The sequence below is a fragment of the Bidens hawaiensis genome, unplaced genomic scaffold (genome assembly GCF_021521415.1).
Source record: "Bidens hawaiensis isolate Kalapana, Puna unplaced genomic scaffold, B.hawaiensis_p1.1 tig00019230_1, whole genome shotgun sequence".
In the NCBI taxonomy this organism is placed as follows: domain Eukaryota; kingdom Viridiplantae; phylum Streptophyta; class Magnoliopsida; order Asterales; family Asteraceae; genus Bidens; species Bidens hawaiensis.
Genome location: NW_027492918.1, coordinates 233,666 through 258,869, shown reverse-complemented (window position 1 = coordinate 258,869; position 25,204 = coordinate 233,666). Strand labels below are relative to the sequence as shown.

General features: G+C 37.8%; 1 protein-coding gene and 2 pseudogenes across 2 annotated transcripts; 2 read left to right on the top strand and 1 right to left on the bottom strand.

Moving 5' to 3' along the window:
- Positions 1-2,025: 2,025 nt before the first annotated feature.
- On the top strand, positions 2,026-5,967 carry LOC143557936 (protein KINESIN LIGHT CHAIN-RELATED 1-like). Its single transcript, XM_077046890.1, has 3 exons — positions 2,026-2,660; positions 3,705-4,613; positions 5,539-5,967. Exons 1-3 carry the CDS (start codon positions 2,026-2,028, stop codon positions 5,774-5,776), a joined length of 1,782 nt encoding a protein of 593 aa, XP_076903005.1. The 3' UTR covers positions 5,777-5,967.
- An 883-nt stretch (positions 5,968-6,850) lies between these two features.
- Positions 6,851-8,579, top strand: LOC143557919 (bidirectional sugar transporter SWEET6b-like; annotated as a pseudogene). The gene is made up of 5 exons (XR_013139646.1): positions 6,851-6,938; positions 7,074-7,110; positions 7,260-7,638; positions 7,916-8,035; positions 8,142-8,579. The product of XR_013139646.1 is annotated as a bidirectional sugar transporter SWEET6b-like (transcript).
- Positions 8,580-11,354: 2,775 nt separating this feature from the next.
- LOC143557930 (secreted RxLR effector protein 161 pseudogene) lies at positions 11,355-12,137 on the bottom strand (annotated as a pseudogene).
- Positions 12,138-25,204: the final 13,067 nt, after the last annotated feature.

Below are 25,204 nucleotides of genomic sequence, written 5' to 3'. Positions count from 1 at the left end.
GTAATTCCTTCGAAGAATGTGTATAACTAGGCTCCAACGAATATGTATAATGTAATATACACTCAATTAGGGATGAGCTCGGGGTAGTACCCGTACCGATCCAAATCCTGAAATTCGGAAATATTTGGTACTAGTACTGAAATGTTTGGTTCGGTACTAGTACAGTACCAATATTTCATGTAAAATTCGGGAAATACCTAAATCGTATTGGTGCTGAAAACTTGATACCGATTCAATATCGGTACCGAAAACGCTCATCCCTACCGTCAATTCATTCAAAACCAAAGGGATACATCAAAATAAAAAAACGAAACACATTATTACTATATAACAAATAAGAAGTTTGGTGCCGCAAGTTCCCTATTTGTTCATTTTGCAGCACCGAACTGGTCCGTAAATTTTGTTTTTTGTTTTTTTGTTAAGTCATCGTAACGAAAACCGACCGAACGCTAGGTTTTTTTTTGTTTGTATTTTAGTTCCGGTGTCATTACCAACATACGTTAACAGACCAAATTCTCGTTATACCGACTGACGCCACAACATTGGTTCACCTCAATTTTTATAGTATTTTTTTTGTTTTATATTTTGTTTAATTTAGGTACAATAATGCACGTCACCTTACCGGCTCAACGCCTGAGTTTTACCACCGTCTGAATTTTATCGAACTGCTCATATTGTGCCAGGTAAAAACTAGTTTTAAGTTATTTTACTTTGGGTTTACAACTTTTAATAGCACCTTGTATACTTTTCTTTAATTAATAAGATTTTAGATTATTAATAATTTGATTAAACAAAACCCAACCTTTCACTTTTCATTTAAAAAGAATCCAGAAAACCAGACATGTTAGTTTGTTCCGGTTGGAATTTGTAAACAAAATCCATTTAATTGATTATTATTATTATTATTATTATTATTATATATAACAATTTGCAAATTTGTTGTGGGAGCTTTTTACTATTCACTTCATTTTATGCACATTCATATATACATTGTGCTGATATGTTTGTATCTTTCTTTTTTATATATGCTCTATCATATAATATTATTTATGTGCATACGTGGAGTAGACTATTGGCTGTATCTTTGCTAAACTCACATTTTCTCAAGAAGAATGTAGTCCATAAGTTGGAGCCAAAAATAATATATTTTATTCTATTTGTGAACGATTTAATACCTTTTGTGAACAATTTTTTTTGACATGTTTATTATTATTTTGTTCAGTAGGTTATATCTGGTGTAACGTTATTTGTTGGATGTCTAAAAACGAACGAGTCATGAGTCGTCGCAACGTGCGAGGTCTCAAACTACATATATATACAATTTGAAAGGCGGGTGGGCACCATTTATTATAACTTATGCGTAATTTATTGTACTATTCTTATTGGAGTAGGTGATTCAAGGTAAATAATATAAAACATTTCATTAAACAAGTTACATGCAGGTAGAACATAACAATTGAACAAAATTATCAATAAACAAAAGTAGGATATACGAAGTAGAAAGAAACCGTGTGGTGGTAGAGGTGGTGTCGCGTTGGTTTGATGATCATGACTCATATATGGTGGTTTCCTTTTCTTTTATATATAAAGTCTTGAATGTCATGAACAAATGTCAATTAAGGACCGATGCCATAGTAATGTGTAGATGTTAGTTTCTTCGGTTACACTTTCATACCCCCTGCAATGCGGGTGCAAGATACTAATTATTATTATTACCAAACCTGATTTCCAATTCAAACCAATGTATGGTGAGTTGGTAACCCCAACCCAATCCAAACAAAACAGGTTGTGCTTTGCCATCTCATCCCACTGTGGGCCCATCCACTTTATTTGAGATGTGTGGGTCCCACTCCACTGATTTTGTATCATCTTTCTTTTCTCACAACACACACACACACACAGCTACCAAGTAACACTCACGCCAACCACCATCTCATCTGACCTTTAAACACAACAACAATAATAATATTTCTTCTTATTATTATTACACACTGTAAGATCTAAATATCCTTAACGTGTTCCGTCATGCCTGGCTTAGTCTCCGTCAAAACACCACCACGTATCACCGTACCCGACGACACCACCACCACCACCAACCACCAGATCCGTTCCTCACCTGCGCCACGCCGTCCACCGTCACCATCTCCATCCTCCTCACGCGCCAAACCGTCACCGGACCGGAGCTCCGGCAAGAAAAAGTCACCGGAAAAAAACCTCCTCCTCCTCGACGAATCCTCACTCGACAATCCAGATCTCGGCCCGTTCCTACTAAAACTCGCGCGTGACACAATCGCTTCCGGCGACGGTCCGACGAAGGCGCTGGACTACGCGCTGCGCGCGTCGAAGTCGTTCGAACGGTGTGCGGTTGAAGGCGAACCGAGTCTGGATCTGGCGATGTGTCTGCACGTAGTGGCGGCGATATATTGCAGTCTAGGGAGGTTTGATGAGGCGATTCCGGTGTTGGATAGGGCGATCAAGGTGCCGGAGGTGGAGAGAGGTGCGGATCACGCGCTTGCGGCGTTTTCGGGGTATATGCAGTTAGGTGATACGCATTCGATGCTTGGGCAGCTTGATCGGTCGATTGAGTGTTATAAGGAAGGGTTGAAGATTCAGATGGAGGCGTTGGGAGATACGGATCCCAGAGTTGCTGAGACTTGCAGGTGAATTTGTCGCTCTGGATCGCTTGTTTTGTAATTAATTGTGTAAACGAGCCGAGCTGTTTGCGAGTTAGTTGAGATCGGCTTGGTTGAATTGAGGCTCATTTAATAAACGAGTTTGGGAGCTTGTTAAAAATTTGAATCTAGCCCGAGCTCGAGCTTTTGTATAGAATCATTTAATAAACGAGCTCGAGCTTTTGTATAGAATCATTTAACAAACGAGCTTGAGCCTGGGACTTAATAAGCTCTGGACCTCTTAAGTTAAAATGAGGCGAGCTCAAGCTTTTGTAAGGAATCATTTAATAAACAAGCTCGAGCTTTTGTATAGAATAATTTAATAAACGAGCTCGAGCTTGGGACCTCTTAAGTTAAAACGAGGCGAGCTAGAGCTTTATGCTGAGGGTCATTTAATAAACAAGCTCGAGTTCGGGACCTCTTAAGTTAAACGAGCCCAGCCGCTTGTGAGCTACTCGTAGGGCTGTCAGTTCGTGTCTTAACGTCGTGTTTAACAGGTTAGAGACGACGCGATTCACATAAGTATCAAACTTGAAAATGACTCGCTTAACAATTGACTTTGGTGGTTTGAGCATGACAGTTATACGTTTTATGTATCAAGAAAGAGAAATGATGTCCAGTGTCTTAATTTTAATTAATTTTAAAAAAATTCAAAATCGCATAAAACACTTTTTTGCTAAACAGGTCTTATCGTGTCTACTCGAGACCTGCTAGTTACAAATTTGAATCGTGCTGAGCTTAAACGAGGTTTAGATTTTGTAAAGGCTCATTTAGTAAGCGAGGCGAGCTCGAGCTTTTGTTGAGGCTCTTTAATAAACGAGCTTGAGTCCGAGCTTTAACGAGCTTGGGACCTCTTTTAAGTTAAAACAAGCCTAGCTCGAGCCTTAGCAAGCTCAGGGCTCAGCTTGTTTATACTTTATTGTTTATCAACCTGCTTTTGATCTAGTAATACAATTCAAATATTCAATAGGGATTACTTTACAGAATGAGAAGTCTTATATCTTGTTTATTCATGGCTTTTCATTTCTGTAGATACTTGGCTGAGGCTCATGTGCAAGCAATGCAATTTGATGAAGCAGATACTTTATGCAAAAGAACCCTAGAAATCCACAGGGTCCACAGTCCACCTGCATCACTTGAAGAAGCAGCCGATAGACGATTAATGGCTTTAATATGTGAGGCAAAAGGCGATTATGAATCCGCCTTAGAACACCTTGTACTCGCCAGCATGGCAATGATCGCCAACGGTCAAGATAATGAGGTAGCCGCAATCGATCTCAGCATCGGCAATATTTACTTATCACTCTCGCGTTTTGATGAAGCCGTTTTCTCTTACCAAAAAGCACTCACTGTTTTCAAAGCCTCAAAAGGCGATAACCACCCGGCAGTCGCCTCGGTTTTCGTGCGCCTCGCTGACCTGTACTACAAAACCGGGAAGCTACGTGAGTCACGATCGTATTGCGAAAACGCCCTTAGAATATACGCGAAACCGGTCCCTGGAACCACTCCAGAAGATATTGCTAGTGGCATGACAGAAATATCGGCGATTTATGAATCTTTTAACGAACCCGAGGAAGCGTTAAGGTTGTTACAGAAGTCGATGAAGCTGTTGGAGGATAAGCCAGGTCAGCAGAGTACGATCGCGGGTGTGGAAGCGCGTATGGGTGTGATGTTTTATATGGTGGGAAGATATGAAGAAGCAAGAGGGGCTTTTGAAAGTGCTATTGGTAAACTTAGGGCTAGTGGTGAAAGAAAGTCAGCATTTTTCGGTGTGGTTTTGAACCAGATGGGGTTAGCTTGTGTCCAGCTGTTTAAGATAGACGAGGCTGCTGAGTTGTTTGAGGAAGCAAGGGAGATTCTGGAACAGGAGTGCGGTCCGTGTCATCAAGATACACTTGGAGTTTACAGTAATCTTGCAGCTACATATGATGCTCTTGGGAGGTAAATAAATTATCATTTGGGGTGTCAATCGTGGCGGCTGAATTGTTCAACCTGAACACGAACCATAAAAATATTTGTGTCAAAAATCAAGATATAAATGTGTTTATTCGGGTTGGTAAATTGCAAAAAGGATGGGTTAACCGGGTCATAGATGACCCACTAGGCCACTGACCCATTTATGACCCGTTTAAACACTTAAAATTGTGTAACTCAAACACGGTGTGTTTAATCCATTTATCTTAATGTGTCAAATGGGTTGATGGGTAATAATCAAGTTGTAAACGTGTTATTTGGGTTGGCAAGTTGTAGAAAAAGTGAGTTAAACGGGCTAGCGGGTCGACCTATTCAACTAAACAGGTTGGCAGGTTGACCTGTATAACTAAACGAGTTAAGCAACTCGACCCCAACCGGAACACAGTCAAATGGGTTGATAAGTAAACGTGTTAGTGGGTCGACTGTTTATAGACGACCCCTTTCTCGTTTGTTTACAAGTGTCAAGCCGGTTGACGGCCTGACGGGTAATAATCAAGTTGTAAATGTGTTTATTTGGTTCAGTGAGTTGTAAAAGTGAGTTAAAGGGACCATAAGCGGGTTAGTGGGTTGACATTATTAACTAAATTGGTTGGCAGGTTGACCCGTTTAACTAAATCGGTTAAACAGGTCAACTTGAACACAAACCGTCTAATTAAACGGATCAACCCAAAGACAACCCACTTAACTTATTTATCTAAAAGTGTCAAACGGGTTGGCGGGTAAATAATCAACTATCAAGTTCTAAACTTATTATTTGGGTTGGTGAGTTGTAAAAACATGGGTTAGTGGGTCGACCCGTTTAGCTAGACAGGTTGGCAGCTCAACCTGTTTATCTAAACGGGTAAAATAAGTCAACCCTTTTAACAATATTAATCGTATCATTTTTACGCAGAGTGGAAGACGCGATTGAGATTTTGGAATACGTTCTAAAATTGAGAGAAGAAAAACTGGGAACAGCAAACCCGGATTTTGACGATGAGAAGAAAAGGCTGGCCGAGCTTTTGAAAGAAGCAGGAAGATCACGAAACAAGAAAGCGAAATCACTTGAGAATCTTATTGATCCGAATTCAAAGAGGACAAAGAAAGAGACTTCATCAAAGAAATGGTCTGCATTTGGTTTTAGAAACTAATAAAACAAAATATGTTACTATTTACTCACCAATCATAAGTAGAAATGGTTTTATTATTATGTGTGTAGTGTTCTTTTATTTGATTGAAAGCCTTTTCATTTGTTCTTGCTTATTAAGGCTTTGAGTTTGTTTTTTCATTTGTTGTATGGAATGAATATATATTATTTTTATTTTATTTGTGATTGCCATGACTGGTTACTAATGTGATTTTTCTGTTTTAAGATCAATATTTTTCTATAGTATTCTTTAGCTATCATTAATCAAAATTGTATATCACTCAATAAAGCTTTCTTCACTATCGTTCTTGTATATCGCTATAGTCGTTTGGAATTGCTACTAACGTCCGGCCAAAGCATTTCTTGCACGAGAGACGAAAGAATCACTCAATAAACTAAAGTGACAAAAATATGATAACTAATAAACATTAATCATCAAGTGTTTAAATCATTCTGATAAGCATCAAATGTCACAAATAAGTGACAAAATTAAATGAAGATAGTTTTAGTGTTGATGAGTGATTTTGTATAAATAAGTGCCAATTGCCAAATATGGGAAAAATATTAAATTTTATACCAATTTAAGACAAAGATGATAAGGCAAAGAAGTTGGCAGACGTGATATTACATCTTTCATGTTATGCAAATTACATTGAACAAAGACTTGGTATAAAAAAAATAGAAAGTCTAAATTGTACTTTAATTTGTGAATATGACAACTAACCAACATATATCCTTTCATCACTCAACATGTATTTGTGGCTCTTCTATGTTGTACTTTAATTTTAGTTGCCTGGCTAACTGGCTTTGGTTCATTTACCTTTATGGCAATATTCAGCAAATGGGAATGCATTTTTTCATTGCATTAATGTTGCTTAATCTATATTAACTATTTGTCTACATACGATATAATAATTTATATATGCATTTTTTTTAACAAATTATATGACTGTTGCCTGTTGGCAATAAAGTTAATGCATAGCTAGCAACATTGAATATTTTTCTAGAAAGAATAATAAAAATGTAATTATAAATACAAACTTGAACTTAGCTGAAATGCATATGCAACTTCTCTATCTCTCTCTTTCTCTAATACACACACATAAACAAAGAGAGTTCATCCATGGTTTCCGCTGATTTAGCTCGCAATGTAATCGGTGTCATTGGTAAGCACTTCTCTTCATTTTTGGTGAATGATTAATCGAAAGAACTCTTAACAGTCTAATTTACATTGATATTACAACGGTATTATATGTTAGTAATGCATATACGTACTTTTTTTGTTTTGTTTTTCTTTACAGGAAACATCATTTCAATCATTTTGTTCTTGTCAACAGTGTAAGCTTATCATTTTTCTATGTATATATGAATATGAAATTATGAATGTATGTGTGTATGTATGTATTAATATGAATGACATAAGTCTTTAATTAGTTATATAAACTCACATTGTAAATGAGTTTGTTTTGATTTTTGGTTGTTTTCAGGCCAACGTTTTATAAGATATGGAAAAGGAAATCGGTTGAGAGATTTTCACCGGTGCCATATTTGGTCACTTTTGTGAATTGTGGCCTATGGATCTTCTATGGTCTACCCTTGGTGCACCCTCATAGCTTGTTGGTCACAACCACAAATGGGTTTGGAATCGTTATTGAATTCGTTTACTTATTACTTTTTATTATCTACTCTGATCATAAAAAGAGAATCAGGGTATTACTGACATTGATCGTTGAGGTTATATTTCTTTGTGTCTTGGTTATATTGGTATTGTCACTAACACATACCACAAAGCTTCGGTCAGCAATCGTTGGTGGCATTGCTGTGGGTGGTAATATCGTGATGTATGCAGCTCCGCTGTCGGTCATGGTATGATAAATGATAAACATACGTGTAATATTAAATGCTTAGTTATTATCTTTAAAAGAAATATTATAAGATTAGATATCATATTATTCCATTATTAAATGTAAGGAGTTAATAGTACGAATCATCAGTCTAGTTTGTTCGTATCATCCTTGTTGAGGATGTCTTGGGGGTTATATGCCTAATGACCAACTTATAATTCAATTAATTAACTATAATATTTGTTTTAAACTATTTATTTTCAAGCTGATTTATATTTACCTAATAATTGCCTATGCAGAAAATGGTGATCACGACAAAAAGTGTCGAGTACATGCCGTTCCTGCTTTCTCTGTGTTGTTTTGCCAATGGCATTTGTTGGTTCTCATATGCTCTCATACGTTTTGATCCATTTGTCGCAGTAATCATTCTTTCTCTACCTTAATTGTGCGCCAAACATGAATTACTGAACCCCGGACTCAAATATGTAAAATTTCGTTAACAGTTAATGCCTTCTTTAATTTTAGGTGCCTAATGGAATCGGGGCACTTTTTGGATTGGCACAACTGATTCTATATGCGACTTTTACAAATCAACACAAGAGATGATCGCGAGAAGAGAAGGCAAGAGTGAATTAACATTGACAGACATGAATTCATCGACCGGACCTGTTAACAACCGATTAGATCAAGTCTAAAAGAATTTAGTATGTAATTACCATTAGAATCATCCAAGTAGATCATCATTATTGAAGTGAGATGATTATATGGGTAGTAGAGTTTTTGTACTCTGACTAATGGTTTATGAGTTAAGTTAATAAACTACGAACTATATTATTATAAATTATTTTCATACTGGTTATAGTTTTAAGTGTCCTAACAAGTACTTTCTCTTAAATCTAGCTTTCTAGCCTTTACGGTTAACTAAAACTATTGTAGTAAATTATTAACTTTGCAATGGTTATGATCAAGATTATATGCATTCCGTTTTTATTTTAAAAATTCAGTGAACTGTCACCTTTTAATCTTAAGGCACATGAAACCTTCGTTATGCAACATATTTTTTTGGTTGTCACATAACTATATTAATCAACTTAATACTAAAGTTGAATTTTCTACACTAGAAATTCAATTTATAATATCAAATATAATGGATCAGCCAATAATCCTTGGTTCAGTTGGCAAATGCTAGCTGGGTTAAGTGTGAGACAAGGCTGGGGATGTATCGGATACGAATCACACATTTGACATAATTATGTAGGAACCTTCTGAGGCCCCGGTTTGATTTCAACAAACGAGAACACTACAATTCTAGGTTTCAAACTAGGGTAAAGTGGGTTATATGCGGAAGGTAAGCCTTTCGGAGTCATTCGATGACTAGTTGCACTAAAGTCGTTATAAAAACTACAATAGATCATGTTTTAGACATATTTAGCATTCTATTCTTATCTATAAGACTATAACTGCAAAACTCATCTCAAACTCGTGGTCTTGGCCCCTTACCTAAAACTAGGTTTAGACTTTGAGAACCGATTTATGCACTATTGCCCTCGATGAAAAAAGAGCTTTGAGAATGGGAGATTCGGATGTTGATAAAATGAATATTTCATTATTCCCATAAAAGTTCGGTAACTCAATTTTGTTAAATGAAACAATCTTGAAAATTGTGTTCCAAGGCCTAGCGCTAGTAAACCACCCCGCGGTTAAAAATAAACGACCACCAGATGCACCCACAATCCTTTGAGACTGTTGTCAAAGATTATTGTGGTGTCATGTTGGCATGAAGTAAAGCCCGAACAAGGAAGCCACAGATGGATTTATGGGTTGAAAATCAAAGATGTAGTTACAGACTTACAGGTTGGTGTGTAAACGAGCCAAGCTGGCTCATGAACTACTCGAGATCGGGTAATTAAAAAGCTTGTACCTAGCCTGAGCCCAAGTGCGTGCATTAAAATATGCTTGTTTAATAAACGAGTCACAGCCCGCAATTAACTTATCGAGATCAAGCTGACTCACGAGTCTAACCGAACTTATTATTTTATGTATTAAATATATTGTAGAGTTAGAGTCATAAACTTGCCCGCAGAAGCGAGAATTACCTACAGCATCCTCTTACTCCCACGAACCAGTCCCCAAATACACAACCTAAAGGACAGTCACCCGCGGAAGGAACACATCACATAACGGCTAGTCCTATAACCAATCACAATGCATAAACCCTTCAAGGGGACATGTGGTACTGAAAGGACATGGAGCACAAGACGAGCCTAGCATGAGACACCAACACTGTATCTTCAGGTAACAATTGTCCTACCTGGCAGCTGTCACGACCAATCGGAGACCACATACGTGCTCACCCATAGGGAATAAAAGATTCGATTGACGATGACAGCCTGACCAAATCTTCTCTACCTCTGCGGCTATAAATAGGATGTTGAACCAACGGTAAAGGCATCAAGTCTTCTCTACTATTACTCTCAATACTCAATACTTATCCTCACGCTGAATGATGGTTACGAGTAGAACCCCCCCCCCCCCCTCAAAAAAAAACTCCCATTCTCGTAACGAGTTCACAGTGTTCTGTTTGCAGGGCAAGTCGGTGGGAACCTTGAATCACCTCACTACAGATCCCTACCCAGATGAATGCTAACTTGATCATAGCAACTTCACCTAGTGTTTCGTCACATATATATACTTACATAAATAATATTTTTATTATCGTGATATAAATAACTAAGTAATATATACCGCTATGTATATAGAAACTATAATAAACAAATACATAAAATATAAATTAATTAATAGATAACAAAAGAGCTGCATTTGACCTTAAACATGAAAAAAACCTAACAAGCCGTCAAGCCGAGCTCAAGTTTTTTTTTTCTTGAAAAAGGAGTTCGAATCGAATCAAGCCGAACTCAAGCTCGAGCTCTCGTAAGTTGTGTTTTCTTCTCCTTTCTCCCAGCTAGGGTGTTGATCAGTTCTTCATGTATGTAATAGAAAACATGGATGTTATGATAAACCTATAATTAAAACATACATGTTACAGCAGAGAGAGAGGCCACGGCTAATGAGAATGATCCAGACGACATGACAGTCAGCTTGGTCGAGTTCCCCTTTAGGATGTATATGAGTGATGGGGATTAGGGTTCTTGAGAAAACCGAATAATAGAGGGAGAGAGAGGCTCACGAATTTGATGTGAGGGTTTAGGGTTACTTATGATGTTAATTAGTCTCTCCATATTTATATACATCCAAGGGGAAATCCTTGATTAGCAAGAAAGGGTAATTTGGTCCATCAACAATTACCTAGCTAATATAATAAGGTATAATTTAATTAACTTTGATCTATTATAATATAAATGATCATGTAGGGCATACATAAATATACATATCCATATATTTATTCTTACATTCTCCCACTTGGCCAAATAATCATTTATTATGAGCATTAGATTAGTCTGCAGATTTTAACACTCATTTTAGCTTTAAATTAAACTGGAGCAGATAAATACAGTCATTGAATTGAACATCAGCTCAAGACCCCCATTAATCATACTGCAATCCTTGTTTAAAACCTAAGTAGTTATGATCAAAATTATATAAGTAAGCCCTTCAAATATTTGATTTGTATAATAATTTGTCTATATGTCATTACGCATGCAGAACATATTAAGAGACATACAAAATCAAAACAGAGGAAATGTTATTAAATAGAATGTAAATAAGTACAATATGCAATTAAATAAGGTATTCAGTAAATCCCATATTAGCAACATGTTCTTCAAAAAACTTTAGGTGGAGACCTTTAGTCATCGGATCCGCTAGCATATTATGTGTACTAATATACTCAATACAAAGTTTATTTTCCTCAACTCGTTCATGCACGAACAAATACTTTGTATCAAGATATAAACCAGCTCCAGTCGAACTGTTACTGTTCGAGAAATTAACGGCAACTGAATTATCACAATAAAGCTTCAATGGTCTAGAAATAGAATTGACTAATTTGAGCCCAAAAATCAGATTTTTAAGCAACATTCCACAGCAGGTAGCATTATAAACAGCTATATATTCTGCCATCATGGTGGAAGTAGTCGTTAACTGTTTCTTATGACTCCTCCATGAGATGGGCCCGCCCACTAACATAAAGATATACCCCGAAGTGGACTTCTTGTCATCTTTGCATTTAGCAAATTCAGAATCAGAATAACCTACCACGTCTAAATGATCACTTCTTCTATAAGTCACTTTGTAGTCTTTCATCCTTTGAAGATATCGAAGTACCTTCTTAGCTGCTTTCCAGTGTTCAAGGCCAGGATTAGTTTGATAACGGCATAACATTCCAGAAATATAAGCAATATCTGGACGAGTACAAACTTGTGCATACATAAGGCTCCTGACTACTGATGCATAAGGTATCAATCTCATTTTCTCCTTTTCAACCTCTGTTTTCGGACATTGGAATGCCCCGAAAACGTCTCCTTTAACTACAGGATCTGCAGTTGGGTTACAATGTTGCATGTTGTGACGAATAAGGACACGGTCAATGTAGGCCCTTTGAGATAATCCTAAGATTCCTCTATGTATGTTTCAGTGAATTTCGATGCCAATAACATAAGAAGCATCTCTGAGATCCTTCATGTCGAAGTTATGCGAGAGTAATCGCTTCGACTCATGCAACATGTCTAAACTATTACTTGCCAATATAATATCATCTACGTAAAGGACAAGTATAATAAACTTACTCCCACTCATTATGAGGTAGGTGCATTGATCCACTTGATTCTTTGCAAAACCTTATTTCTTCACGACTTCATCAAACTTTAGGTACCATTGACGTGATGCTTGTTTCAACCCATATATTGATTTCTCGAGCTTACAGACTAGATGTTCTTGACCTTCAGGTTTAAAACTGATGGTGCTTGTGCGCGGCTTGTATAAATATGATAAATTGGATATTTAGCTTTTGCACAAGATCATGTTATAAATTTATAAAAGTGATTTCTACAAAGACTAAACACACACAAAATAGGCAAGTGTACCCATCGTATATGTAGGATAGTATTGGTAAGAACCAATTATCGATCCGTGGACACAAAGGTTTCTAATAATAAATCGTTGTTTTGCTTTAATCGGAGGTTTTAATCATTTTGGGGTTAATTTTGAACTTTTTATAAAATGTAAATACTTATATATAATATATAGGTGACCAAGATAAGAAATTCTAAACGAGTTGTTCAATTATGCGAAGGTTACAATCTAAGATAAAAAATCCACTCCATTTTAGCATTGATAATTAATATGTAGACATGTGATAAACTTGCCGTAGCAATATGTGATAGATAGCTCCTTAAACCTTAAGTGAGCATCTTTGGCACTAAGGAGATGATATTCGCATTTTAAAGTCCACCCTTTCCTAATGTCATACCATCTCAATGATGTCAATTTAAGTTGGCAAGTAGTTTCATAAAGTAGAAAGATTAGGATTGACTTTAATTTCTCGAATACCAATTCTAACAACTTCGGGTGGTTGTAGTTCATCACACAACCTCCCCTTGGTTGATTTATGTAGGCTATAATTACATATTCCGTTAACATATGGTTTCTTTAACTAATTTGATATCCTAAGCAAAGCCATTTTCGGATTACCAAGGTTTAGAAAAATACACCATAACTTATATCTCATCATTTCTAAGTACAATATAAGGATCCATGTTTCGATAATGTATCAAAGTATTTCTATCTTTCAAGAACATGAATCGATCATGAACGATTGCCAATGAGATTGACAACCACCAACTTTGAATTAGTGATTTAAGACGGTGAAACATTTCTCATCAAAAGATAATTGTAATATAACCATGTACTTTACTAGACTACATCACATGTCTTGATTAATTATCAAGTAAAACAAAGCTTCTTCATAGATTTTAGATGGTAAAAGGAGTTTAGCTCATAATGAGCATGATGATAAACATTAAGATGATTGATAATAACAAATACATGATTAAACTTGGAACAATCTAACCAAATGTAGATGAATCTTTCTTCTTAATGATGGTAATGATGGTTGATGATGATGATTAGTGGTGATGACCTCCAAACCTTCAATCTCTTCACTAGATCTTCAAAGTGAGTGTTAGTGTGTGTTTTTATAAGTGAAAACCGGATAGAACTCTTTTCAAGGCACACCAAATGAGTGCAACATGAGCCACTATTTATAGGCAATCTGGATAGTGAGGCACGGCCCCGTGCTTGATGAGCACACCCCCGTGTATTTTTATGACATGTGCCAGATTTATTTTGTCGTTTCCGGAAGGTAGGCACGGCCCCGTGCTTCCTTAGGCACGCCCCCGTGCTTTTTAGTGACATGTGCTAATTCTTTTTGTCGTTTCTGAGAGGTAAGCACGGCCCCGTGCTTCCTGAGGCGCGCCCCCGTGCTTTTTAGTGATATGTGCTAATTCTTTTTGTCGTTTCTGAGAGGTAAGCACGGCCTCGTGCTTCCTTAGGCACGCCCCCGTGCTTTTTAGTGACATGTGCTAATTCTTTTTGTCGTTTTTGGGAGGTAAGCACGGCCCCGTGCTTCCTTAGTCACGCCCCCGTGCTTTTTAGTGACATATGCTAATTCTTTTTGTTGTTTCTGAGAGGTAAGCACGGCCCCGTGTTTCCAAAAGCACAGCCCCGTATTTCCTGAAAGCACAACCCCATGTTTCCTGAAGCACAGCCCCATGTTTCCTGAAGCATAACCCCATGTTTTGCTGTTTTCTATGGTTTTTTTTTGTTTTTTTCATTCGTTTCTTCGTTTGAGGCTTGGATTCACCTGAAAATACATTTTAACATGATAAGTAGTTATTTTAACTATATTATACGATAAGAAGTTGCAGTTTTTAGAGATTATTTGATGCTAAAAAGATGTATATTTTTATATACATCAAACATCCCCACACTTGAACCTTGTTTGTCCTCAAGCAAGCTACTTATAAATATTCTCTAAAAATAGCAAGTTAGGACTATAGCTTAAACATCCCCAAAAGAGTTCCAAGAAAATGGGAACAAAATAACGAACCTTAAATCATAGGAATATATGTAGTGATATATAAAAAAGTGATTTTGTTTTTATGAGTTTCCGTTTATGCAAAACGTCACGTTCTCACAATGTTCACTCACTCTCGGTTTTATATTTGATCATACCTGTAATGTATGTATGTGAACACTGTTAGTCAAGATGTAACCTGTGAAAATAAGCTTGTAACAAGTTCAAATCTCCACCTTTGTGAAGGGTTGCATAGATTAGAAGGTAACATGGGTTGGTTTTGTGTGAGTAGGGATTTGGTATTTGTGGTGGTTCAAGGGTTTATGTTAATGAGGATGGTAAATACAACTTCTGCTGCATGTCGGGGGAGTCTTAAGATGTCTTCAACGGTTAGCTCCTTTCTCCCAATTGTTTTTTTTGTTTTTTGTTTTTTTTAACTAGTGACTCTTTTAAGGTCAGATCGCCAAGACCAATTTTTCGAGGATGTGGATCAGTTCTTCCTCAATCTTGCTTTGAACATAACTCCCAACTTTTATGGATCATTCGGCTTTGAGCCTAATAGCCCCCACCCTCATTAGTTCGGTATATTCATGCTGAGACTGAGTTTGACTTTTTCTACATCTTCCTTCGTGGGACCAGTTTCCGCAACCTAAGCATTGTTCATATCTTTTTGCTCTTCTTTTCATTGCGTTTTTGGAAATTCCACATAATGGTGGCCTTTGTTCATTTTTGCGCCACTTTTTCATCACCTCATTGCTAAAGAGAAAGATTCTCTTCCTAACTTCTGAAGGCTACTTAGGTTTTTGCGAAATGTATACAGGAAATGAATTTGAAATCGAAAGAATGCATTTCCAGTTCTTTAGGGTCTGCCGGTAAAACACCAGTTTTGTATTTTACCGGTGAGATGGATAAAGTGGTAACGTTTTTTTGGATAAGATTTTTGGGTTTTGTGATTTGGAGAATGGTTTGAAGGGATTGTGATAATATTACCTTCTTCCTTATACAACGCTTCGTGTTGTCTTGAAATAATTAGTTGCGACAAGTTCTAAATCACACGAAACATATGACTCACTCAAGGCTTCCGAAAAAATATTTATATGGCATTAGGTTTATCTCACAGTAACAGAGGAATTGGGTATAAACGCCATATTTTGCATAAATTTCTTCTCAATATTACAAAACTTCTTTTTTTACTTTTTCACTTTTTTTGGTTATAATAGATTTGCAGTTGGTTATTTGCAAAAAATTTTCTTGGATATGCTTTTGGTTTTGTTATAAAAATAGTCTTTGTTTGCTACAAAAATTTAGTTTATTATAGAATCTTTATCATTAGTTGAGCAAGCAATTGGTCAAGTAATTCCCCACCCCACACTTGAATCTCACATTGTCCTCAATGTGAAAAGATTCATAAAAAGATTAATAATAAGATTCATATGAAGTATGGAGGGTAAAATGGAAAGGAACTTCCCTACGGGCTAACGAAATTTCGACAGAGCGTCCCCTGTGTTTCATCCGTTTTCCTGTAGTGTACCTAAGTAGTAAAACCGCAAACAACTAACAAACATCCAAATCACAATTATTATATATTTATTATTATTATTATTATTTATTTATTTATTTACGATGCCTAGTTTAATCAGGGTCTTAGCCAGACCCTACTCCCAATATGTTTATCGGATTTGGTGGAGGATTAGTACCTCTAAGACGGTCTCGAATGGTCCATCGACGTATGGTTTTAATCGATGTCCATTAACTTTGAACTTGTGGCCGTCAGAAGTTGAAATCTCGACTGTCCCGTAGTCAAAAACTGATTCAACTATGTGTGGACCTGTCCAACGAGATTTCAACTTTCCCGGGAAAAGACGTAAACTTGTGTTGTATAACAATACACGATCGCCAACTTGAAATTTTTTGTTTCCTTTTAAATGAGCGTCGTGTAAACGTTTAGTCTTTTCTTTGTAAGACCAGGAATTTTCATATGCCAGTGCTCTTAGTTCTTCTAGTTCGTGAATTTGATCTTTCCGGTTTTTACCGGCGGACATTAGATCAAAGTTCACTGTTCTGAGAGCCCAATACGCTTTGTGTTTTAGTTCTACAGGTAGATGACATGCCTTCCCATAAACAAGTTTGAATGGTGTTGTTCCTATGGGGGTTTTGTAAGCCGTCATGAGGGCCCACAAAGCGTCATCTAACTTTTCTACCCAATTTTTGCGATTCATTCCTATAGTTCTTTCTAAAATCCTTTTAATTCCTCGATTCGAGACTTCTACTTGCCCACTAGTCTGAGGGTGATATGGTGTTGCCAGTCGGTGGTGAACCCCATATCGTGCTAAGACTTTATCCATCAGAGCGTTACAGAAGTGGGTACCTCTGTCGCTGATTAGGGCTTTTGGAGTACCGAATCGTGAAAATAACTTTTTCAGAAATCGTACAACTACTCGAGCATCGTTAGTCGGAAGAGCTTGTGCTTCTACCCATTTAGACACGTAGTCGACTGCTACAAGGATGTACTTATTTCCGAATGAGTTAGGAAATGGGCCCATGAAATCTATTCCCCATACATCAAAGACCTCACAAAATTGAATGCCTTTTTGAGCCATCTCATTTTTGGGTGAGATGTTTCCGGCTCTTTGACAAGCATCGCATGCTTGGATCAAAGCATGTGTGTCTTTATATATGGTGGGCCAGAAAAATCCTGCATCAAACACTTTTCTAACCGTAGTGGCGGTACCGTGGTGTCCACCAGTAGGTCCTTCATGACAGTGTTTAAGAATATCTAAGGCCTCATTTCCCGCTACACACCTACGCCCGATTGGCCCCTAACTTAAACAAGTATGGATCTTCCCAGAAGTAGAACCTAAGGTCGGAGAAGAATTTCTTCCGTTGTTGATGAGTTAGCTCTTTTCTTAGGATTCTACAAGCCAGATAGTTTGCTAAGTCGGCAAACCAAGGACTTTCATCCTTTTCCTGCATGACTGCTTGGATTTGCATGAGAATTTCATGCGGAAAATTATCATTGATAATTTCTTTGTGAAGTTTTTCTGAAGCTGGGCATTCTAAGCGTGAAAGATGGTATGCAGCTACATTCTCTGCTCCCTTTTTGTCTTTGACTTCTATGTCGAATTCTTGGAGTAGTAGAATCCATCTGATAAGTCTGGGTTTGGCATCCTGCTTGTTGAAGAGGTAACGTATGGCGGCATGGTCGGTGTAAACTATGGTTTTGGAAAGAACTAGCTAGGATTTAAATTTTTCAAAAGCAAAGACTAATGCTAGTAACTCTTTTTCCGTTGTGGTGTAATTTTCTTGTGCATCGTTAAGAGTTTTACTGGCATAGTAAATTGGGTGAAAGTGTTTTTATTTGCGTTGGCCGAGTACGACTCCAACTGCAAAGTCACTTGCATCACACATGATCTCGAATGGAAGGGTCCAATCGGGTGTAGTCATGATTGGTGCGTTGACAAGTTTGTCTTTTAATATGTTGAATGATTCAACACATTCTTCAGAGAAGACGAATGGTGCGTCTTTCTCCAAAAGTTTGGTCATAGGTCTAGCAATTTTCGAGAAGTCTTTTATGAAGCGGCGGTAGAAGACTGCGTGTCCTATAAAACTTCTAATGGCTCTGACAGAAGTTGGTGGTGGAAGTTTGGATATGGTTTCTATTTTGGCCCTATCAACTTCTGGTCCTTCTTGGGATATCTTGTGACCTAGAACGATGCCTTCTTTGACCATAAAATGACATTTTTCCCAGTTGAGTACTAAGTTTACTTCTTCGCACCTAGCCAACATTTTGTCTAGGTTTTTCAGACAGTGATCTAAGGAGTCTCCAAAGACTGAGAAGTCGTCCATGAAAACTTCCATAGTGTGTTCGATCATTTCATGAAAGATGGCCACCATGCAACGTTGGAAGGTGGCTGGAGCATTACATAATCCAAATGGCATTCTTCGGTAGGCGAAGGTTCCATACGGGCATGTAAAGGTGGTTTTCTCCTGATCCTCAGGAGCGATGGGAATTTGAAAGTATCCGGAAAATCCATCAAGAAAACAGTAGAACATTTTTCCAGATAATCGTTCAAGCATTTGGTCGATAAAAGGAAGTGGAAAATGATCTTTTCTTGTAGCGTCATTAAGCTTCTGGTAATCAATGCAAACTCGCTAGCCTGTGATGGTTCTCATTGGTATCAGCTCGTCCTTCTCATTCATTACGACTGTCATTCCTCCCTTCTTGGGTACTACTTGAACTGGACTTAACCAAGGTGAATCCGAGATCAGGTAGATTAATCCAGCATCAAGCAATTTGATTACTTCCTTCTTCACCACATCTTGCATGTTGGGATTAAGACGTCTTTGATGTTGGACCATGGGTTTGTATTCTTCCTCCATGAGGATTTTGTGAGTACAGAAAGAAGGACTGATGCCCTTGATATCCATGATCTTCCATGCGATAGCCTTCTTATGGTTTTTAAGAACCTTAAGAAGTTCGTCTTTCTCTTCTTTAGAAAAGTGAGATGAAATCATTACTGGAAGTTGAGAATCTTTTTCTAGAAAGGCGTATTCGAGATGTTTTGGTTGTTCTTTTAATTCTAAGGCTGGTGGTTCTTCGATTGATGGTTTTGACTTTTCATTACATTCAATGATCTCATATACTATTTATGATGTATCCTGATAGTTATTGACAGTATTGAGATTATCATTTTCTAAATTGGGTTTGGTAATAGTGTCAGTTAAGATTTGTGTTTCTAATGAGGTATTAATGGAAGATTTTCGCACATAGCAACTCACGATAGAATCGATGATGTCGGCACAGTATAATGTGTCATCGTGATGTTGCGGATATTGCATAGATTTTCCTATGTCAAAAGTGATTGCCTCGTCATTGACCCTGAGAGTGAGTTTGCCGGTGCAAACATCAATTATAGCCTTTGCGGTGTTTAAAAAGGGTCTTCCTAAAATCAGAGGTACACTTTTCTCTTCCTCCATGTGTAGAATCACAAAATCTACTGGGAAAACAAAGTTGTCTATTTTGAGAAGCATGTTTTCAACAATGCCCCGAGGATATTTAATAGATCGGTAAGCTAACTGAATGCTCATGCGGGTGGGCTTTGGTTCTCCTATCCCTAGTCTTCCTCCATGTCTAGAATCACAAAATCTACTGGGAAAACAAACTTGTCTATTTTGAGAAGCATGTTTTCAACAATGCCCCGAGGATATTTAACAGATCGGTAAGCTAACTGAATGCTCATGCGGGTGGGCTTTGGTTCTCCTATCCCTAGTTTTGCAAAACCGCATAAGGCATTAAATTAATACTAGCTCCTAGGTCAGCCAGGACATTGCTAACAGACAAATTTCCTATGAGACAAGGGATAGTAAAACTCCCTGGATCGGTCATTTTTGGCGGCAGCTTGCTTTGGAGGACAACTGAACATTCTTTACTCAAGGTGACATGCGAGAGCTCCTCCAGCTTCCTTTTGTTGGTCAGCACTTCTTTGAGAAACTTTGCATAGTTTGACATTTGAGCAATGGCTTCGACGAAAGGGATGTTGATGTGGAGTTGTTTGAAGAGTTCTAAAAACTTCCCGTACTGAGCTTCCAATCTCTCCTGTTTCAGCCGTCCAGGGTATGGAATAGGTGGAACATAAGTTCAGACTAGTTCCTTAGGCTGTACTATGCTTGTTGGGGTCAGCCTTTCCTGTGTTTCATCAGGAGACTTTTTCTCCATAACTGGTTATGAAGTTGGTGAGACAACAGTGGTCGTACAGCTCCTGAGTGTAACGGCGTTAGCTGTTGCATTCGGGTTGGTGATTGTGTTGCTTGGAAGAGTGCCAGGTGGTCTTTCGGATAATTGTCGGGCAATTTGTTCGATTTGGGTTTCTAGGTTCTGAAGTGATGCCTGTTGACTTTTGAGATCGGCTTCATGTTTTAATAATACTCCGCTGATATCAACAGCTCTTGAGTCGGCTTTCTTTTCTGCTTCAGTTGTTTTGGTCATTAGTTGGATTAACATTTCTTCGATCTTAGAGTAGCTTGTGTTTTGATGGATACTAGAACTTTGATCTTGAAATTGAGGTTTAGGCTGGAAGGGTTGATTCATTGGTCTTTTTTCGAATCCTGGTAAAGGTTGAGTGTTGCCACCGTCTTTCCAGCTGAAATTTGGGTGGTTTCTCCATCCTGGATTGTAGTTGTTGCTGAAAGCGTTGTTCTGTCGAGCGATGAAATCGACTTCTTCCATGGCCATAATGACTTGTTTACAATCACTTGTCTTATGATTTCCTCCACAAGTGTCACAGGTGAGTCTGGTTTTTGATAGCTCGGCTTGAAGTTGTTCGAATTTTTTAGAAAGGGCTTCAAGCTGTGCTGTGACAAGAGTGTTGGAATCAACGTGGTGTATTCCTTTATGGGTTGGTGTAGATCTTGGTGGGTTGTAAGCGAAACTTTTCTTTGCGGCCTTCTCCAGAACTTCAAATGTCTCGTTAGGTGATTTGGATCCCAGTTCTCCACCAGCGATTTGTTCGATGGCCTGTTTGTTTTGACTGGATTGTGCATCAAAGAAAGTTTGTACTTGTAAACATACGCTCAGTCCATGATGTGGGCATCTCCTTAGATGACTTTTGTATCTTTCCCATGCTGCGTGTAACGATTCATCATCATCGGTCCGGAATCCGGTAATGCTGGCTCGGTATTTGGCAGTTTTATTGGGCGGAAAATATTTGAGGAGAAACTGTTCAACCATCTAGTCCCAAGTGGTGATGGAACCAGAGGAAATAGATTTTATCCATTCTAGGGCTTGGCCCCTTAGAGAGAAAGGAAAGAGTTTGAGTTTGATTTGATCGTCTGAATAGTTTTGGATTTTAAATGTTCCGTAGATTCGTAGGAATCGAGATATGTGAGAAAGAGGGTCTTCGTCGAGGAGACCATGAAATTGAACTGAATTTTCCACCATTTGAATGGTGCTAGATTTGATTTCGAAATTTTCGGTGATTTCGGGTGGAGCCACTCCGTTGCCATAGCCTTCGAGAGTTGGCTTGGCATATTGGCTCATGTTCGGCTCATTGTTCTGGGCTGCCATCATTTCTTCGGTTTGATTTTCTCCTGATGTGGTGGCGTCTACTGATTTGTCTTTGATTGCTTCGGCGGTTTCTGCTGTCCGTTTACGAGTTCGTCGACGAAAGAGTCGTTCCAGTTCAGAAATTGGAGAAACAAGCTCAGGCTCAAAAGTAGAGGACATACATGGGACTAAATCAAAATTAAACACTAAAGTAAAAGTTAGCTAAGGTTAGTCTAAAGGTTAGTCTAAGTTAAACTACGAGTTATGCTACGTTATTTTAAACTAAACTAAACTAAGGTCTAAATTAATTCAGCTAGAGTAAGGTAACGTAAATAAAGATAAAAAGTAGGCTAGCCGTAAAATTTATATATTTTAATATTTAATAAAAAATAAAGGTAAAACAAAATAAAATAGAAATTAAAACTTTGTACAATTATAGAAAATTTTTAAATTAAAACTTGGATCGTTCTTAGAAACGTACCGTGTCCCCGGCAACGGCTTGTTTAAATATGATAGATTGGATATTTAGCTTTTGCACAAGATCGTGTTTTAAATTTATAAAAGTGATTTCTACAAAGACTAAACACACACAAAATAGGCAAGTGTACCCATCGTATATGTAGGATAGTATTGGTAAGAACCAAGTATCGATCCGTGGACACAAATGTTTCTAATAATAAATCGTTGTTTTGCTTTAATCGGAGGTTTTAATCATTTTGGGGTTAATTTTGAACTTTTTATAAAATGTAAATACTTATATATAATATATAGGTGACCAAGATAAGAAATTCTAAACGAGTTGTTCAATTATGCGAAGGTTACCATCAAGATAAAAAATCCACTCCATTTTAGCATTGATAATTAATATGTAGACATGTGATAAACTTTCCGTAGCAATATGTGATAGATAGCTCCTTAAACCTTAAGTGAGCATCTTTGGCACTAAGGAGATGATATGCGCATTTTAAAGTCCACCCTTTCCTAATGTCATACCATCTCAATGATGTCAATTTAAGTTGGCAAGTAGTTTCGTAAAGTAGAAAGATTAGGATTGACTTCAATTTCTCGAATACCAATTCTAACAACTTCGGGTGGTTGTAGTTCATCACACAACCTCCCCTTGGTTGATTTATGTAGGCTATAATTACATATTCCGTTAACATATGGTTTCTTTAACTAATTTGATATCCTAAGAAAAGCCATTTTTGGATTACCAAGGTTTAGAAAAATACACCATAACTTATATCTCATCATTTCTAAGTACAATATAAGGATCCATGTTTCGATAATGTATCAAAGTATTTCTATCTTTCAAGAACATGAATCGATCATGAACGATTGCCAATGAGATTGACAACCACCAACTTTGAATTAGTGATTTAAGACGGTGAAACATTTCTCATCAAAAGATAATTGTAATATAACCATGTACTTTACTAGACTACATCACATGTCTTGATTAATTATCAAGTAAAACAAAGCTTCTTCATAGATTTTAGATGGTAAAAGGAGTTTAGCTCATAATGAGCATGATGATAAACATTAAGATGATTGATAATAACAAATACATGATTAAACTTGGAACAATCTAACCAAATGTAGATGAATCTTTCTTCTTAATGATGGTAATGATGGTTGATGATGATGATTAGTGGTGATGACCTCCAAACCTTCAAACTCTTCACTAGATCTTCAAAGTGAGTGTTAGTGTGTGTTTTTATAAGTGAAAACCGGATAGAACTCTTTTCAAGGCACACCAAATGAGTGCAACATGAGCCACTATTTATAGGCAATCTGGATAGTGAGGCACGGCCCCGTGCTTGATGAGCACACCCCCGTGTATTTTTATGACATGTGCCAGATTTATTTTGTCGTTTCTGGAAGGTAGGCACGGCCCCGTGCTTCCTTAGGCACGCCCCCGTGCTTTTTAGTGACATGTGCTAATTCTTTTTGTCGTTTCTGAGAGGTAAGCACGGCCCCGTGCTTCCTGAGGCGCGCCCCCGTGCTTTTTAGTGACAGGTGCTAATTCTTTTTGTCGTTTCTGAGAGGTAAGCACGGCCATGTGCTTCCTTAGGCACGCCCCCGTACTTTTTAGTGACATATGCTAATTCTTTTTGTCGTTTCTGAGAGGTAAGCACGGCCCCTTGTTTCCAAAAGCACAGCCTCGTGTTTCCTGAAAGCACAGCCCCGTGTTTCCTGAAGCACAACCCCATGTTTTAGAGATTATTTGATGCTAAAAAGATGTATATTTTTATATACATCCAAAACCTTCAGGTTGCTTCATGTACACCTCTTCGTCTAAAGTGCCGTTAAGGAAAGCGGTTTTCACGTCCATCTGATGCAGCTCTAAATCAAAATGCGCTACTAGGGCCATAACGATCCTTAATGAATCTTTTCAAGTGACAGGTGAAAAATTCTCTTGATAGTCAATTCCCTCTTTCTGAGTGTAGCCCTTTGCAACCAATCTCGCTTTATAGCGTTCAACGTTCCCATTTGGATTAAGTTTTGTTTTGAACACCCATTTACATCCTACGGGTTTGACACCGTTGGGCAATTCTACCATATACCAAACGTCATTTTTCCTCATGCAATCAAGCTCATCAATCATCGCTTTATTCCATTCAGAAGACTGATCACTGCTCATGGCTTCATTATAAGAGATAGGATCATTAAGCTTTCCGGCGTCAGCTTCAGTCAGGTAGGTGACAATCATCAAAGTTAGTAGGTCTTCTAGACCTAGATGACCTCCTGGTTTGATTAGCGGGTTCAGCATTGTCTTGGTTTCGAGTGTTTGATGTGCCTTCATTTTCTGTGATAACGGGTTCTGAGTGTAGAGAAGGTGGTGCATAAGGTTCAATTGCATGGGGTACAAGAGGAATAGCTGGAGTTACAATAATCGACGAGTCTCCCCCCGCATCTTGTATTTCTTGCAATTCTTCATAAGGGTTAGTACTGCTCCCACTGATCTTGTAATCCTCCAGGAACACGACACGCTTGGTTTCTATAATACGAGTGACATGGGAAGGACAATAGAAACGATAACCTTTTGAATTTTCAGGATACCCGATAAAGAAGCAGGTAACAGTTTTTGCTTCAGCAATACAGCCCCATACTTTCATATAATTAAGACTCAGTTTCCTTCCTGTCCAAAGTTCATAAGGAGTTTTAGGGACATACTTAGAAGGAACTCTATTGAGTATATGAACGGCTGCTTTTAAGGCTTCAGTCCAGAGAAATAGAGGCAAATTAGTGTTGGCTAACATACTGCGTACCATATCCATAAGGGTTCGATTTCTCCGTTCAGCGACACCATTTTGCTGAGGAGTACCTGGCATGGTATATTAGTTCACGATCCCATGGCCCTTAAAAAACTCATAAAATGGACCAGGGGCCTGACCCACATCAGTATGTCTTCCATAATATTCACCTCCTATATATGATCTGACAACTTTTATTTGACGATCTAATTGTTTTTCAACTTCAGTTTTATAATCTTTAAAAGTTGTTACAGAT

Bases quoted from the DNA above. Each gene is read 5' to 3' on its own strand.
- LOC143557936 (XM_077046890.1), top strand. From the start codon at position 2,026: ATGCCTGGCTTAGTCTCCGTCAAAACACCACCACGTATCACCGTACCC. The intron at 2,661-3,704 runs GTGAATTTGTCG...TCATTTCTGTAG, and splicing joins AGAGTTGCTGAGACTTGCAG to ATACTTGGCTGAGGCTCATG. The intron at 4,614-5,538 runs GTAAATAAATTA...ATTTTTACGCAG, and splicing joins ACATATGATGCTCTTGGGAG to AGTGGAAGACGCGATTGAGA.